Genomic DNA, 15,966 nt, shown 5'->3' with positions numbered 1-15,966 from the left:
TCTCTATGACACACGGCACACCCAGCCCCGCCCCGGCTCCTCTCACAAGCATGTGCACACTCACAGCTCTCCCCCCAACCCACCAGCCCTCCTCTACAGGCCTCCCCTCCCCCCCATGGTTCCCTACACAGGTCTCCTTCCTGCCCCATGACAGCACCCCCATATACACACACAGCACAGAGTACAGCCCCCCAGCTCCCCATACAGCCCTCTACACACACCGCACAGAGTAGAGCTCCCTGGCACCCTATACTTCCCCCACCCCCGCATGCAGATACACAGCTCAGAGTACAGCCCCCCAGCTCCCCATACACCCCCCCCCCCCCCGCACACAGACACACAGCACAGAGTAGAGCCCCTGGTACCCCATACACCCCCCCTCCCTGTGCTCCTCCAGACCCACTCTGGGACCCAGACTCCTGGTTTGCCCATCTGTCCAAGCGCCCCAGCTCTGCTCCCTGGGCACGGCGGTGGAGCCTCGGGGAGGACGGCTCCCCCAGGACATCACTCCCCAGGGGGTTCTGCCCCAACTCCTCAGAGAACCCGACACAGCGAGGCCAAGCCCAGCCAGAGGGTCGTTTCTGGGCCGGGGGGGCTCTCAGCCACAACACCCCTCCAGGTGCCTGCCATTCAGAGCCCCCCCTTCCCAGCCAGCCCAGCCACAGGTGTGATCATAGACCCCCCGCACAGGAGTGTACACGGGCAGACAGCCAGAGACAGCCCCACCCCGGCTCCTCTCACGCGGGCGTGCACATTCACAGACCCCGCTCAACACACGGCACGCCCATCCCCACCCCAGCTCCTCTGACGAGGGTGTGCGCACTCACAGACCCTCGGCTCCTCTCACGAGGGTGTGCGCACTCACAGACCCCGGGCTCCTCTCACAAGGGTGTGCACACTCACAGACTCCCCCGACACACGGCACGCCCATCCCCACTCCGACTCCTCTCACAAGGGTGTGCACACTCACAGACCCCTGGCTCCTCTCTTGAGAGTGTGCGCACTCACAGACCCCCGGCTCCTCTCACGAGGGTGTGCGCACTCACAGACCCCCGGCTCCTCTCATGAGGGTGTGCGCACTCACAGACCCGCGGCTCCTCTCACAAGGGTGTGCACACTCACAGACCCCCCCGACACACGGCACGCCCGTCCCCACCCCGACTCCTCTCACAAGGGTGTGCACACTCACAGACCCCTGGCTCCTCTCATGAGGGTGTGCACACCCACAGACCCCCCCCGACACATTGCACGCCCATCCCCACCCCGACTCCTCACAAGGGTGTGCACACTCACAGACCCCTGGCTCCTCTCATGAGAGTGTGCGCACTCACAGACCCCCGGCTCCTCTCACGAGGGTGTGCGCATTCACAGACCCCCGGCTCCTCTCACGAGGGTGTGCGCACTCACAGACCCCCCAACACATGGCATGCCCATCCCCACCCCAGCTCCTCTCACGTGGCTGTGCACACTCACAGACCCCCAGCTCCTATCACAAGGGTGTGCACACTCACAGACCCCCCCGACACACAGCACGCCCAGCCCCACCCCAGCTCCTCTCACGTGGGTGTGCACACTCACAGACCCCCGGCTCCTCTCACGTGGGTGTGTACACTCACAGACCCCCGGATCCTCTCAAGAGAATTTGCACACTCACAGACCCCCGGCTCCTCTCATGAGGGTGTGCACACTCACAGACCCCCCTGACACACGGCATGCCCATCCCCACCCCGGCTCCTCTCATGAGGGTGTGCACACTCACAGACCCCCCTGACACACGGCATGCCCATCCCCACCCCAGCTCCTCTCACGTGGCTGTGCACACTCACAGACCCCCAGCTCCTATCACAAGGGTGTGCACACTCACAGACCCCCCCGACACACAGCACGCCCAGCCCCACCCCAGCTCCTCTCACGTGGGTGTGCACACTCACAGACCCCCGGCTCCTCTCACGTGGGTGTGTACACTCACAGACCCCCGGATCCTCTCAAGAGAGTTTGCACACTCACAGACCCCCGGCTCCTCTCATGAGGGTGTGCACACTCACAGACCCCCCTGACACACGGCATGCCCATCCCCACCCCGGCTCCTCTCATGAGGGTGTGCACACTCAGAGACCCCCCCAACACACGGCACGCCCATCCCCACCCCGGCTCCTCTCATGAGGGTGTGCACACTCACAGACCTCCCTGACACGTTGCACACATGCCCCTATCACAGCCTCACCCTGCCCCACCCCCATCCCGCCCTGCCCCCATCACAGCCCCACCCTGCCCCACACTAGCTTCGCTCCCCACCACCAGGGAGCCACTCCCCCCAGCTGTCTCCCACATGCCCTGCACACCCCCCCCAGATCGAAGCTCCAGCAGGAGCAATTCCAGGCTCACTCCCTTGCCCTGGCTGGTGGGGCAGGCGAGTGCCACGTGGCTCAGCAGCAGCCCTGGAGAACTCGGGGGCAGCGCTGGGGTTTGCCAGGCCCCCCTCACTGGGGACCTGCAGGCCAGGCCAGGGAAGGGACGTGAGGTCGGAGGGGGGCAGGGCCATCAGCACCAGCCTGTTCCCTGGCTCCACACAGGAGTGCAGAGCCCCGGGTGGCAGCTGAGCGGGGGAGGGGGCCGGGGGTCCCGAGGGAGGGGTCCCAGGAACAACGCACCATGCGTGAAGCGCCCGAAGCCCCGCGAGTGGCCGGGTTTCTGCAAAGGAAAAGAGAAGAGCGTTACCCCTCCAGCCAGTCGCCCCAGCGAGAGCCAGCGCCCAGCCCAGCAGAGGAAACGGAGCCCCCCCACTGAGACGGGGGGTCCTGGGCAGTTCCCTCTGCAAAGCTCCTGGGAGCAGCTCATGCCTCCATCGCCTGGCCCAGCATCGCCCCTTGGCACCCGTAACAGCAGCCCCAGTGCCTCTGGAGCACAGAGGGACACGGGCACAGCCATGCAGGGCACTTGTGCCCCATACAGGGAGGGCGCCTGCACGTGGGCCCGGGAAGTTCGAGCTGGAAAAGCAGGTGGGGCCAGGGCAGGGCTGCTCCCTAGTGCAGTGACGGTCCCGGTGAGGGGGTCCCCAGCCTTCCCCTGGGGCCGAGTCCCAGCCAGACCCAGCTCCCCGGCCCGGCTCGCATCCCCAGCTTGTTCTGAGATTCAGCCCAGGTCTCCGACTCTGCAGGCTGAGCTGGGGGTGAGACACTGGAAGTCATCAGTGGGCCCATCACCCAGGCCTTTGACCTGCAGACAATTACAGAGGTGCCAGGGGCTCCATGTCCTCCAGGCTGCCCGCCAGGGTTCACCTGCTGCGGCCAGGACGGGCCCTGGTGCGCTGGCATTGACCGGGGGCCGCGGACAGAGAAGCGGCCTCAGTTGAGTGCAGACTGGGGCATTGCTGGCCCATCCGGCTGGGCAAATAGCCACAGGGCAGGGGCAGGATGGCCAGCAGCTTCCGGGGCAGCAGCATCCGCTTTCCTAACCAGCGCTGCTCTCCCCGGCTTCCTGCGACACAGCACCAGCTGGAAAGAGGGGGCGGGGGAAGCGCTGGGTAACAGCTAGTCCGGCTGCAAGGACGGGCCATGGACTAGGAGCCAGACCCGGGGCTGCAGGTGGTTGCTTGGACTAGTGGTGCTATTCCTGTATGTGACAAAGGCCTGTGTGTGTTACCGGTGCCCCGTGTCTGCAGGGACGGGGGTGTTACTGGTGCCCCATGTGTGCAGGGACGGGGGGTGTTACAGGTGCCCCGTGCGGGCAGGGACGGGTGTGTTACCAGTGCGTGTGTGCGTGGGGTGAGGGGGTGTTACAAGTGCCCTGTGGGGGCAGGGACAGGTGTGTTACCGGTGCCCCGTGCGTGCGTGGGGTGGAGGGTGTTACAGGTGCCCCATGGGGGCAGGGACGGGTGTGTCCCACCAGTTCACGGGAACCAGTTGTTAAATTTAGAAGCCCTTTTAGAACCAGTTGTCCCATGAGGCACCAGCCCCCGGGTGCCCGGGCCCAGCCGGGAGCCCCGGCTCCTGCCCCTGGGCGCCCAGCCCAGCCCCCACCTCCAGGCAGCGCGGTAAGAGGGCAGGGAGCAGGGAGGGGGTGTTGGATAGAGGGCAGGGGAGTTGGGGGGGTGGATTAGTGTCAGGGCGGTCAGAGGGCAGGGAACAGGGGGATTGAATGGGGGCAAGGGTCATGAGGGGGCAGTCCGAAAAGAGCAGGGGTTGGATGGGGCGGTGGGGGGCAGTCAGGGGTAGGGATTCAAGGGGTAGTCGGGGACAGAGAGAAAGGGTGGTTGGATGGGGCAGGGGTCCCAGGGGGCCATCAGGAATGAGAGGAGGGGTTGGATGGGGCGGCAGGGGGCAGTCAGGGGACAGGGAAGAGGGGTGGATGGGGCAGGGGTCCCCGGGGGGAGGGGCATGACTCCCTCGTGGGGTGAGGAGGAGAGAACCGGTTGTTAATATTCTGGCAGCTCATCACTGCCCTGCTGGGGAAGGAAGCTGCTGGAAGACAGAGAGAAGCTACAGAACAAACGGCTGAATTGGCAAGAGACGCTGCGGAGAGAAAGGAGGGGGCTCGGAGGGGGGGTCTGGAGCTGCTGGCTGCTGAGGAGGGTTCGCCAGACGCAATGAGAAACTGCCAGACTCCAGCTCCAAGTCAAAAGAGCAACGGAAGAACAACAGCAACTGTCTCCTCTGCGAAGCCCAGTTTATAGCAATGTTGGGCTGTTGGAGAACTCAGAGCCGTGGTCGGTATTTGACCCATTATGCTATGGCCAGGGGAGGGGGCTCTAGCCTGGTGGGAAGTAGCTGTTTGTCTGTGCAAGAAAGCAGTGAGTCTGGGAGTGGAGTGTCTGAATGTCTGTCTCCTGTCTCAGGAGTCAATCTGGAGTTAGACCAAGAGCAGAAAGATCTCATGGGTCAGGACAATGTTTCTCAGGAGCAGATTCAAGTGGATGGTCAGGTGCATGGCCCTAACTGAGGGGGGAAGGGGAGATTTCTGATCGGTGATGGATTGGTGGCTGGTACAGCTCGTAAAAGGGAACCTGGACAAGGTAGCAGGGGTTTGCTGGAAGCAGCTCAGTGTAGTGTGGAGAACACGCTTTACCTGGTAAGGAAGCTGCCTCACTATCCCAGTATTTGTCTGTAACCAGCCCTGGGTGCTGGGACAAGGGAGAGGAGAACAAGCAGATTTTGGAGGAGCCTAGGCAGCCTTGTGAGCTGATGGCTTGGTCCAGTCAGTGGCGTAGCTTTGAGAAGGTCTCGTGTGGAGTAAGAGCTGTTAAGAACGTTGAGCAGCCCTATGACCAAGTGGCTGTGTTTGGCCAGCTTGTGGGGAAGACAGTGGTGTTGGGACAGGACTGTGTCCATGCCGATTCTGTGAGTGAGGATCTGTAACTCAGGTACAGAGCAGAACAGCCTTGTGACTGAACTCACAAGGATGCAGGGGAGAGCAGGCAAACACTCACCCTTAGGTACTTGGAATTTGTTTGGTATCTCTATAAAACAGAGTCCAGTCTCTAAGTTGCTGGTAGTGGTAGATTCACAAGCAAGCAGGAAGGAGAGCGCCTGTGTAGATGTTCATAGCACAGAGGAGCTGCAGTTGGTGAACACACGTAGCCAGCAAAGGAATTCCTGTGAGCAGGTGTGGTGTTACTGACACGAACTGGGACCGTATACATCATTGTGGCAACCAAGGCCTTGTAGTGGCACCAAATCTTGTAGAAAGGTTGTCAAGTGAGGTGTGTGGGACGAGGTTCTGGTTTGCTGGTTCTGACTGTGCTCTCTGGGTGCATGGAGCATTTCTGTATGTAAAGTTATAAGTATTGGCTCTAGGCTGTCTGTATTTCACACTTGTGCTGTGCTTCTGGGTGACACTCGAGACAAGTTGGGGTTAGCTCTGCCTGGCCTGCTTGATGGCCCGTTAAGGACCATCAGCTACACAACTGACCCACTGAGAGAAGCAGATACACCTTGTGTCACGGAGTCCCCAGGGGATGCTCTGGAACTGCTCCCCACAAAGCCAGGCAGGACTTTGGGGAGCCTCCTCTCCCTTGGAGCAGACTGTCTGCAGGGCAAGAAGCTCACACGGCTTCACCTCCTGGGTCTGACCTTGGAGCATTCAGCATCCTCTGCCCCTCCATGCGCTTCCCACAGTGAGCCCGCCCCAGCGGGGTCCTGGGGAAGCCACAGGGTCCTGCACCCCCACTTTGCAGTCAGACGTGACTCTCAGCCAGCCAGTAACACAGAGGTTTATTCGATGACAGGAACAGGGTCTAAAACAGAGCTTGTAGGTACAGTGAACCGGACCCCTCAGCCGGGTCCATTCTAGGGGGCAGTGAGCCAGACCCCCCACGTCTGCACTTCACTCCTCGTCCCCAGCCAGCTCCAGACTAACAACCCCTCCAGCCCCTCCTCTCTGCTCAGCCCCTTTCCCAGGCCAGGAGGTCACCTGATCTCTTTGTCTCCAACACCTTCAGCTGGCACCTTTGCAGAGGGGGGGCCCAGGCCATCAGTTGCTAGGAGTCAAGAGTGTCAGGCATTTAGGTGCACTGGCCCTTTGCTCTGCAGCAATCACACACCCTTATCCCACCACCTAGATACTTAAGAACTGCCTAGGGGACACTGAGGCACCAACACAGTATTCAGAGAAAACATTAAGAACATTCCCAGTTCGTCACACCTTGTAACTCAGCAAGGCAGGGACAGGCCTATGGACAGGACTGTAAGGGGGTTTTCATGCCATGTGCTGAGCAGCTTGTGTTTGGAACAAAGGAAGCACAGGCTGCATGGCAAGAGACTATAAAAGGAAGCTGCATCTCCTCCATTTTGTCTTCAGTCCTGCTTCTTGCCTCTGGAGGAACTTTGCTACAAACTGAAGCTCCGAACAAAGGACTGAATGACTCATCCCAGCGGGGGATGTTCCAGAGACTTGATTTGAACCTGCAGTTTATTCTATTACCGTTACAAGCCTGAACCAAGAACTTTGCCATCACTGTATGGAATTGATTCCATTTAACCAATTCTAGCTCTCATCTCTATCTTTTTCCTTTTATGAATAAACCTTTAGATTTTAGATTCTAAAGGATTGGCAACAGCGTGATTTGTGGGTAAGATCTGACTTATCTATTGACCTGGATCTGGGGCTTGGTCCTTTGGGATCAGAAGAACCTTTTCTTTTACTGGGGTGTTGGTTTTCATAACCATTCATCCCCAGGATGAGTGGCACTGGTGGGGATACTGGGAAACTGGAGTGTCTAAGGGAATTGCTTGTGTGACTTGTGGTTGGCCAGTGGGGTGAGACCGAAGTCCTCTCTGGCTGGTTTGGTGCAAAGGACCCCAGCCTGGGGCTGTGACTGCCTTGCTCTGGGTGACTTGTCCTGAATTGATACTCTCAGTTGGGTCCCACCAGAACCAGAATTGTTACTGTAAGAGGCAAGAAGCAGGATTGAAGACAAAATGGAGGAGATGCAGCTTCCGTTTATAGTCTCTTGCCATGCAGCCTTTGCTTCCTTTGTTCCAAACACAAGCTGCTCAGCACATGGCATGAAAACCCCCTTACAGTCCTGTCCATAGGCCTGTCCCTGCCTTGCTGAGTTACAAGGTGTATCTGCTTCTCTCAGTGGGTCAGTTGTGTTGCTGATGGTCCTTAATGGGCCATCAAGCAGGCCAGGCAGAGCTAACCCCAACTTGTCTGGGATGTCACCCAGAAGCACAGCACAAGTGTGAAATACAGACAGCCTACAGCCAATACTTATAACTTTAAATACAAAAATGATCCATGCACACAGAGTGCATAATCAGAACCAGCAAACCAGAACCTTGTCCCAGACACCTCACTCAACAACCTCTGTACAAGAGTTGGTGCCACTACAGGACCTTGGGTGCCAGAATGGTCTATACGGTCCCATTTCACGATAATGTCAGGGGGCACACCCTACTTTTTTGGCAAAATGGGGCATTTGTTCCATTTGCTCTTCCCAACTCATGAGTTGGGAAGAGTAAATGGGACAAATGGTTAATTTTGCCAAAAAAGTCAGGACATTTGGGCCAGGGCTTAAAAAGGGGCTGTCTCAGCCTGAGGGGACATATGGTCACCCTACCGCATGCGGGCAGTGATGGGCGTGGTGCAGGTGCCCAGCTGTGTGCGTGGGGGGGTGTTACAGGTGCCCAGGTCTGTGCGGGGGGGCATGTTACCAGTGCATGCAGCGAAGGGGTGTGCATACACGCGGTGCCCAGATATGCGTGGTAACGGGTGTGTGTGTTACAGGTGCCCAGCTGTGTGCGTGGGGGGTGTTACAGGTGCCCAGGTCTGTGCGGGGGGGCGTTACCGGTGCATGCAGCGAAGGGGTGTGCATACACGCGGCACCCAGGTACACATGGTAACGGGTGTGTGTGTTACAGGTGCCCAGCTGTGTGTGTGGGGGGTGTTACAGGTGCCCAGGTCTGTGCGGGGGGGCGTTACCGGTGCATGCAGCAAAGGGGTGTGCATACACGCGGTGCCCAGGTACACACAGTAACGGGTGTGTGTGTTACAGGTGCCCAGCAGTGTGCGTGGGGGGTGTTACAGGTGCCCAGGTCTGTGCGGGGGGGGGGTGTTACCGGTGCATGCAGCAAAGGGGTGTGCATACACGTGGTGCCCAGGTACGCATGGTAATGAGTGTGTGTGTTACAGGCGCCCAGCTGTGTGCGTGGGGGGGGGGTGTAACGTGTGCATGCAGCAAAGGGGTGTGCATACACGCGGTGCCCAGGTACGCACGGTAACGGGTGTGTGTGTTACAGGTGCCCAGCTGTGTGCGTGGGGGTGTTACAGGTGCCCAGGTCTGTGCAGGGGGGCGTTACCGGTGCATGCAGCAAAGAGGTGTGCATACACGCGGTGCCCAGGTACGCGCGGTAACGGGTGTGCATGTTGCAGGTTCCAGGTGCACGTGGGGTGCCTGTGTGTGCGTAAGGGCATGTTATGCAGGAAGCAAAGGCACTCGGGGAACAGAGCCCTAGGGCCTGACCCTGGGGCCCCTCTGTGACGCCTGCGAGGTCCTGAGCTGCCTCGGGTTCCCTCGATGTGCTGGCAGGCTCCAGCTAAGGAGGCAGAGGAGGGGAGATAATGCCCTGTGCTCCAGGCCACGGCATTTCACAGTCAGCAACACGGTAACTTTCGTCCTCCGCCCCTGCCCCACTCCAGGCCTGGCAGGAGCGTTCTGGGCATCCAGGGGAGGAACGGGACAACGGGGACACATGGAGCCCCTGGCACGCACCTAGCAGAGCTCCAGCTTCTGCCACCTCTGTAATGGCCGACAGACCAAAGACCCGGCCCTGGGACTCCCCGCATATTCGAAGGCCCCTTTCCTGTCTCCCCGCAGATCTGGCTCCACGCAGCCTAGAGCCGGGCAGGCAGGTACCCACTCCCCTGCCGTCTGCCATGCCAGCCCCTGCGCCAACCAGGCAGAGACAGCCAGGCAGCAGGGCCAGACACAGAAAGCGTCACCCACACAGCCCCACCCCAGAGCCTGCACCCCCAGCCAGAGCCCTCACCCATCCAGAGGCCACGTCTCAACATCCAGGCATCAGCATCCAGCCATTAAAGGCCCCTGACTCAGCCGCTGCCCCGAGGTCTCCCAGCACCAGCCGCTGCCCTCCAGCACACTGGGAGTTTTTACAGAAAGCTTCAAACTGGGAGAAGGTGCCTGGGGAGAGCGTGAGTCACACCCACCCATGCACACGCCCACGAATACCCACGCCCACACGCCCACACACGCACACCCACTCATGCACACACGTGCACACACCCATCCATGCACACACATGCACGCACACCCACGCCCACACCCCCATGCACGCACACACATGCCCACCTACACCCACACCCGTCCATGCACGCACATGTCCACCACACACGCCCACGCCCACTGGCATGCCGTGATGCGCTAGTTAGGCAGCGGCTGCTTAGTGTGGAAGAAAGCTGATCTTGTGCCAATTTTTAAACGGGGTAAACAGGATGGCCCGGGTAATCCTGGGCCTGTCAGCCTGACATCAATCGCAGGCAAGAGAATGGAGCAGCTGATTCAAGGCTCGACAATAAAGAATGACAGGAGGGGCAGGTAATTAATGCAAAGCAACCTGGGTTCATAGAAAATAGATCCTGTCAAACTAACTTAATAGCTTTTTTTGGTGAGACTCCAAATGTATAAGAAATGATAAAGCCAATGGTGTTGACATCATAGACTTTGCTATGACATTGGCCTTGGTACCACATGACATTTTGATTCCAAAACGATAACACTATAAAATTAATCCAGCACACGGGAAATGGATTAAAAACTGGCTAACTAATAGGTCTCAAAATGTACCTGTAAATGGGAACTCATCATTGAGTGGCTGTGTTTCCAGGGGGTCTGTCATGAAGTGGGGCTTTTCCCTTGTTATGCTGTATGTGAGCCTATGTGAGTCTTACGGTTCTGCATGAATACAGTGTGTGCCTCAGTTTCCCTGTGTGCTGCACCAATATCTCGGTGGTGGGAATAGGGGTGTGTGACTTTGGCTGAGACCTCTGGGGCAGGGGAAGCTGCTCCAGCTGCCTGCACATATCCTATGACCAGTGCCCTTCGTAACCGGAGACCCAGGAGGGGGATGCGACCAGGTGAGGACCAGGTGCCTCTTTGCCTGGAAGAGAGACAAAGAGAAGGAGGGGGAGCAATGGGGGTGTCTGAGTCAGAGCACACGAAGCTGGCAGTCTGCTGTGGGGGACTGGAAGGGGGGAAGTTCAGAAGTTCAGCCAAGATGGACTTGGCTGAAAGTCACGGATTTCTGTCCTACACTGTGATCCTGTCGAGTAATAAACCTTCCATTTTCTGCTGGCTGAGAGTCACGTCTGACTGCGAAGTGGGGGTCCAGGACCCTCTGGCTTCCCCAGGGCGGGCTTGCTGTGGGAAGTGCATGGAAGGGCAGAGGATGCTGAATGCTCCGAGGTCAGACCCAGGAAGATGGAAGCAGGGGAAGCTTCTTGCCCTGCAGACAGTCTGCTCCCAGAGAGGAGGCTCCCCAGAGTCCTGCCTGGCTTCGTACGGAGCAGTTCAAGATAGGACTGTCAAGTGATTAAAAAAATTAATCATGATTCATTTCACAATGAATTGCACTGTTAAACAATAATAGAACACAGTTATTTAAATATTGTTGGATGTTTTCTACATTTTCAAATCTATTGATTTCAATGACAGCCCAGAACACACAGTGTACAGGGCTCACTTTATAGTTATTTTTTATTACAAATATTTACACTGTAAAACACAAAATACATCGTATTTTTCAATTCATCTAATACAAGTACTGTAGTGCAATCTCTATCATGAAAGTTGAACTTACAAATGTAGAATTATGTACAAAAATAACTGCATTCGAAAATAAAACAAGCAAGTCCACTCAGTCCTACTTCTTGTTCAGCCAATTGCTAAGAGAAACAAGTTTGGTTTGCAGGAGATAATGCTGCTCTCCTCTTATTTACAATGTCACCAGAAAGTGCGAACAGGTGTTCACATGGCACTGTTGTAGCTGGCAACACAAGATATTTACGTGCCAGATGGGCTAAACATTCATATGTCCCTTCATGCTGCAACCACCATTCCAGAGGACATGCTTCCATACTGACGACAGGTTCTGCTCGATAACAATCCAAAGCAGTGCGGACCGATGCACGTTCATTTTCATTATCAGAGTCAGATGCCACCAGCAGATGGTTGATTTTCTTTTTTGGAGGTTCGGGTTCTGTAGCTTCTGCACTGGAGTGTTGCTCTTTTAAGACTTCTGAAAGCTCCACACCCCGTCCCGCTCAGATTTTGGAAGGCACTTCAGATTCCTAAACCTTGTGTTGAGTGCTGTATCTATCCTTAGAAATCTCACATTGGTGACTTCTTTGAGTTTTGTCAAATCTGCTGTGAGTGTTCTTAAAATGAAGATGTGCTGGGTCATCATCCAAGCCTGCTATTACATGAAATATATGGCAGAATGCAGGTAAAACAGAACAGGAGACATACAATTCTCCCCCAAGGAGTTCAGTCACAAATTTAATTAACGCATTATTTTTTTAACGAGCATCATCAGCATGGAAGCATGTCCTCTGGAATAGTGGCCGAAGCATGAATGGGCCTATGAATGTTTAGTGTATCTGTCATGTAAATACCTTGCAACACCGGCTACGAAAGTGCCATGTGAACACCTGTTCTCACTTTCAGGTGATGTAAATGAGAAGCGGGCAGCATTATCTCCCGTCAGTGTAAACAAACTTGTTTGTCTGAGCGATTGGCTGACCAAGAAGTAGGACTGAGTGGACTTGTAGGCTCTGAAGTTTTACACTGTTTTATTTTTAATGCAGTTATTTTTTGTACATAATTGTACATTTGTAAGTTCAACTTTCATGATAAAGAGATCGTACGACAGTACTTAATTGAAAAATACTATTCACCCACGAAAGCTCATGCTCCAAAACGTCTGTTAGTCTGTAAGGTGCCACAGGACTCTCTGCGGCTTTTACAGCTCCAGCGCTAGACTAACACGGCTCCCCCTCTGATACTTGACTATTTCTTTCATTTATCATTTTTACAGTGAAAATATTTGTAATAAAAATAATAACATAAAGTGAGCCCTGTGCACTGTGTATTCGCTGTTGTAAAATAAATCAATTTATTTGAAAATGTAGAAAAACATCCAAAACATGGAGTACATTTAAGTGGAATTCTACTGTTTAACAGTACGAGTCATTGAGATGACTTGTTTTAATCACAGTTAATGTTTTTGAGTTGGTCGTGTGAGGTAACTGTGATGAATTGACAGCCCGAGTTCCAGAGAATCGCCCGGTGACTCCATGCCAGGGTCCCACAGGATCAGGTTTTGGCCCTAAGCCAGTTAACATTTTTATCAGTGATGTGGAAGAAAACAAAAGCTCATCATTGGACAAAGTTTGCAGCAGACACAGAAATTAGGGGCGGGGTAAATAACGAAGAGGACAGGTCACTGATACAGCATGACCCGGATCACTGCTAAACTGGGTGCAGCAAACAATGTGCATTTTAATACAGCTAACGTCAAGGTCCAGCTCAGGAACAAAGCCCGTCGGGCAGACGCACGGCCTGCGGGACTGCCCTGGGAAGCCGCGACTCTGACAAGGATGTGGGTGGAGGTCATGCTGGATAATCAGCTGATCGGGGGCGCCCAGTGTGGTGCTGCGGCCAGAAGGGCTAATGTGATCCAGGCCTGCCTGAGCAGGGGAATCCCGAGCAGGAGCAGGGAAGTTATCTGGCCTCTGTGCTTGGCACTGGTGCAGCGCTGCTGGAATCCGGTGCCCAGATCTGGTGCTCACAGTTCAAGGAGGGGGCAGAGCAGAGCCAGGACAGTGAACTCTTTGGGTCTATCATGAGTTAGCTTAACCAGAGAAGGGTCGGGGTGACTTGATCACACCTAGAACAATCCGCATGGGGACCAAACACTTACTGGGCTCCTCACTCTGGCAGAGGAGGGTCTAACACGACCCAAGGGGGGAAATGTACATTTTTCACAGTGAGGTGATGAATCACTGGAACCATTTACCCAGGTCATGCTGGATTCTCCGTCACTGACCATTTTAACCTCAAGACGGGATGTTTCTCTACCAGCTCCGCTCTAGGAAAGGGGGGTGGGGGGCAGGTCTCTGGCCCGTGCTCTGCAGGGTCAGACCAGATGCTCCCGACCATCCCTGCTGGCCTTGGCATGTAGGAATCTGTGACTCTGGGCTTCCCCTCCCTGGTCACTGCCTGCGCTGGCTCTGGCTGGGAGCCCAAGCTCCAGGCTGGGGGAAGATGTATGAGCAGATTAACTGCACCGTCAATGGATCATTCTGGCTCCATTTGAAAATGAAAACGCAATCGAGTGTCATTAACAGGCGCTTTCCTGGCTGCACCTGGGGCTGGCCTGCCCCCTCCCACTCGGGGATGGGGAAACACGGAGCAAGCCCAGCCCTGGCCCAGCCCCACAGCATCTCTGCCCCTCGCCCCCCCATCACATAAAGCCCTGGAAGATGCCAGGGCCCTGCTTTGGCAGTAGCTAGGGTGGCCACAGGCAGGAGCAGCATGTGCCAGTAGCCCATGCAGGGCCCAGTGCTCAGGCCAGGCACGGCCAGCAGCCCCCACGGGAAACCCGCGGAAAGCCTCCTCCGGCCTTCTAAGGGAGGGGGGCCAGGCAAGGGCTCTGGAGGTGGGCAGGGCAGAGGCCAGGCCCAGGAGCAGGGCACCTGACGGGCCCTCCCGGCAGGGACAAAGGCCCTACAAGTGCAAGTTAAGGCTGGATGAGTCTCCGGACCCAGGCCTGGCGGGGCCCTCCCCCGACCCCAGCCAGCTCTGCCAACAGGGCCCATGGCCCTGCCCTCCTGCGGCTCCACTCCCTGCCCAGCCAGGGTGGCAAAGCGCCCTGAGCTCTGCCCACCAGCCCGGGGCCAGGCCACACACGGCCAAAGCAGGCAGTGCGCCAGCTCGGGGTGCCGGCTACCTGTGCGCGGGGTGGGGGGGTGTCAAGGGCGAAGGGCAGGGCAAGGACCCAGGCATTCGGGACGCTGCTCCCGGCTCTGCCACTCAGGTAACCTTGGGCCAGACCCGTCCTGCGGCGTGCCTCAGTTTCCCCTGCAGTGCGAGAGGGACTGGCCCTCGCCGAGTGGGGGAAGGGCTGGTGGGGTCTGGGCAGCCCCGGGGGGGGGAAGTGCTGGGTCATGGGGCGGGACCCCCAGGACCCGCTGCCCGCCCGGGGACCTGGCCCCACCGGCCCGCGGGACGGACCGAGCCGAGGCGCCGCGGGAGGCCCCGGGAGCCGATCTCCGCGCTGAGCCCGGCCCGGCCCCGCGCAGCACCCTGGACAGCGGCCCGGCCGCGGTCTCACCTGGACCCGCTTCTTCCCCCAGCGCCGCTTCATGGCCCGGCCCGGCTCGGCTCGGCTCGGCTCCCACCGCGCACCGAGCCACCGCCGAGCCTGCGCAGGCAGCCGCGAGGGGAGGGGGGCTGCCTCCGCCCCCCCAACCGACAGACGGGGGGCAGGGGGAGGGGGCGGAGAGGCGGGGGGGAGGAGAGCAGGCAGAAGGGGGGAGGGGAGACGAGGAGGCAGGAGTAGGGCGGCGGGGGGGAGGTGAGGCAGGGAAGGGACAGGAGGGGGAGGGGAGCTGGCAGGTGGGGGGAGGGGACAGGCAGGGGGAGGGGAGACAGGGAGGGGACAGGTGTGGGGAGGGGAGCTGGCAGGTGGGGGGAGGGGATAGGCGGGGGGAGGAGAGACAGGGAGGGGACAGGTGGGGGGAGGTGAGGCAGGGAAGGGACAGGTGTGGGGAGGGGAGCTGGCAGGTGGGGGAAGGGGATAGGTGGAGGGAGGAGATGTACTATGGGACAGATGGGGGGAGGTGACACAGGGAAGGGACAGGCGGGGAAGGGGAGCTGGCAGGTGGGGGGAGGGGACAGGCAGGGGGAGGAGAAACAGGGAGGGGACAGGTGTGGGGAGGGGAGCTGGCAGGTGGGGGGAGGGGATAGGCGGGGGGAGGAGATGTATGATGGGACAGGTGGGGGGAGGTGAGGCAAGGAAGGGACAGGTGGGGGGAGGGGACAGGAGGGGGGAGGGGAGACAGGGAGGGGACAGGTGGGGGGAGGTGAGGCAAGGAAGGGACAGGTGTGGGGAGGGGAGCTGGCAGGTGTGGGGAGGGGACAGGCGGGGGGAGGGGAGACAGGGAAGGGACAGGTGTGGGGAGGGGAGCTGGCAGGTGTGGGGAGGGGACAGGCGGGGGGAGGAGAGACAGGGAGGGGACAGGTGGGGGGAGGTGAGGCAGGGAAGGGACAGGTGTGGGGAGGGGAGCTGGCAGGTGGAGGGAGGGGACAGGCGAGGGGAGGAGATGTACGATGGGACAGATGGGGGGAAGTGCAGGGAGGGGACAGGCGGGAGCGAGGAGTCAGGGAGGGGGCAGGGGAGGCAGGAGTAGGGAGGCAGGGAGAGGCAGGGGGCAGGGCTCTCCCCACCC

General features: G+C 58.2%; 1 protein-coding gene across 4 annotated transcripts in view; it reads right to left on the bottom strand.

Moving 5' to 3' along the window:
• Window positions 1–15,966, bottom strand: part of SPEG (striated muscle enriched protein kinase) — a 109,804-nt gene that overhangs the window by 75,535 nt on the left and 18,303 nt on the right. For 2 of the 4 annotated variants that reach the window (XM_050969635.1, XM_050969636.1), the window contains exons 1-3: window positions 14,850–14,889; window positions 10,304–10,616; window positions 2,652–2,691 (exon numbers count right to left, since the gene is read on the bottom strand). The exons of the other annotated variants lie outside the window; for them this stretch is intronic. In XM_050969635.1, coding sequence (XP_050825592.1) covers window positions 2,652–2,691; window positions 10,304–10,355 — 92 coding nt within the window. In that variant the 5' untranslated portion in view covers window positions 10,356–10,616; window positions 14,850–14,889. Of the gene's footprint in view, window positions 1–2,651; window positions 2,692–10,303; window positions 10,617–14,849; window positions 14,890–15,966 lie in introns of those variants that run through there. 4 annotated transcript variants of the gene reach the window in all.

The sequence above is a fragment of the Gopherus flavomarginatus genome, chromosome 10 (genome assembly GCF_025201925.1).
Source record: "Gopherus flavomarginatus isolate rGopFla2 chromosome 10, rGopFla2.mat.asm, whole genome shotgun sequence".
Classification (NCBI taxonomy): Eukaryota; Metazoa; Chordata; order Testudines; family Testudinidae; genus Gopherus; species Gopherus flavomarginatus.
This window is presented reverse-complemented; position numbering and strand designations above follow the sequence as displayed.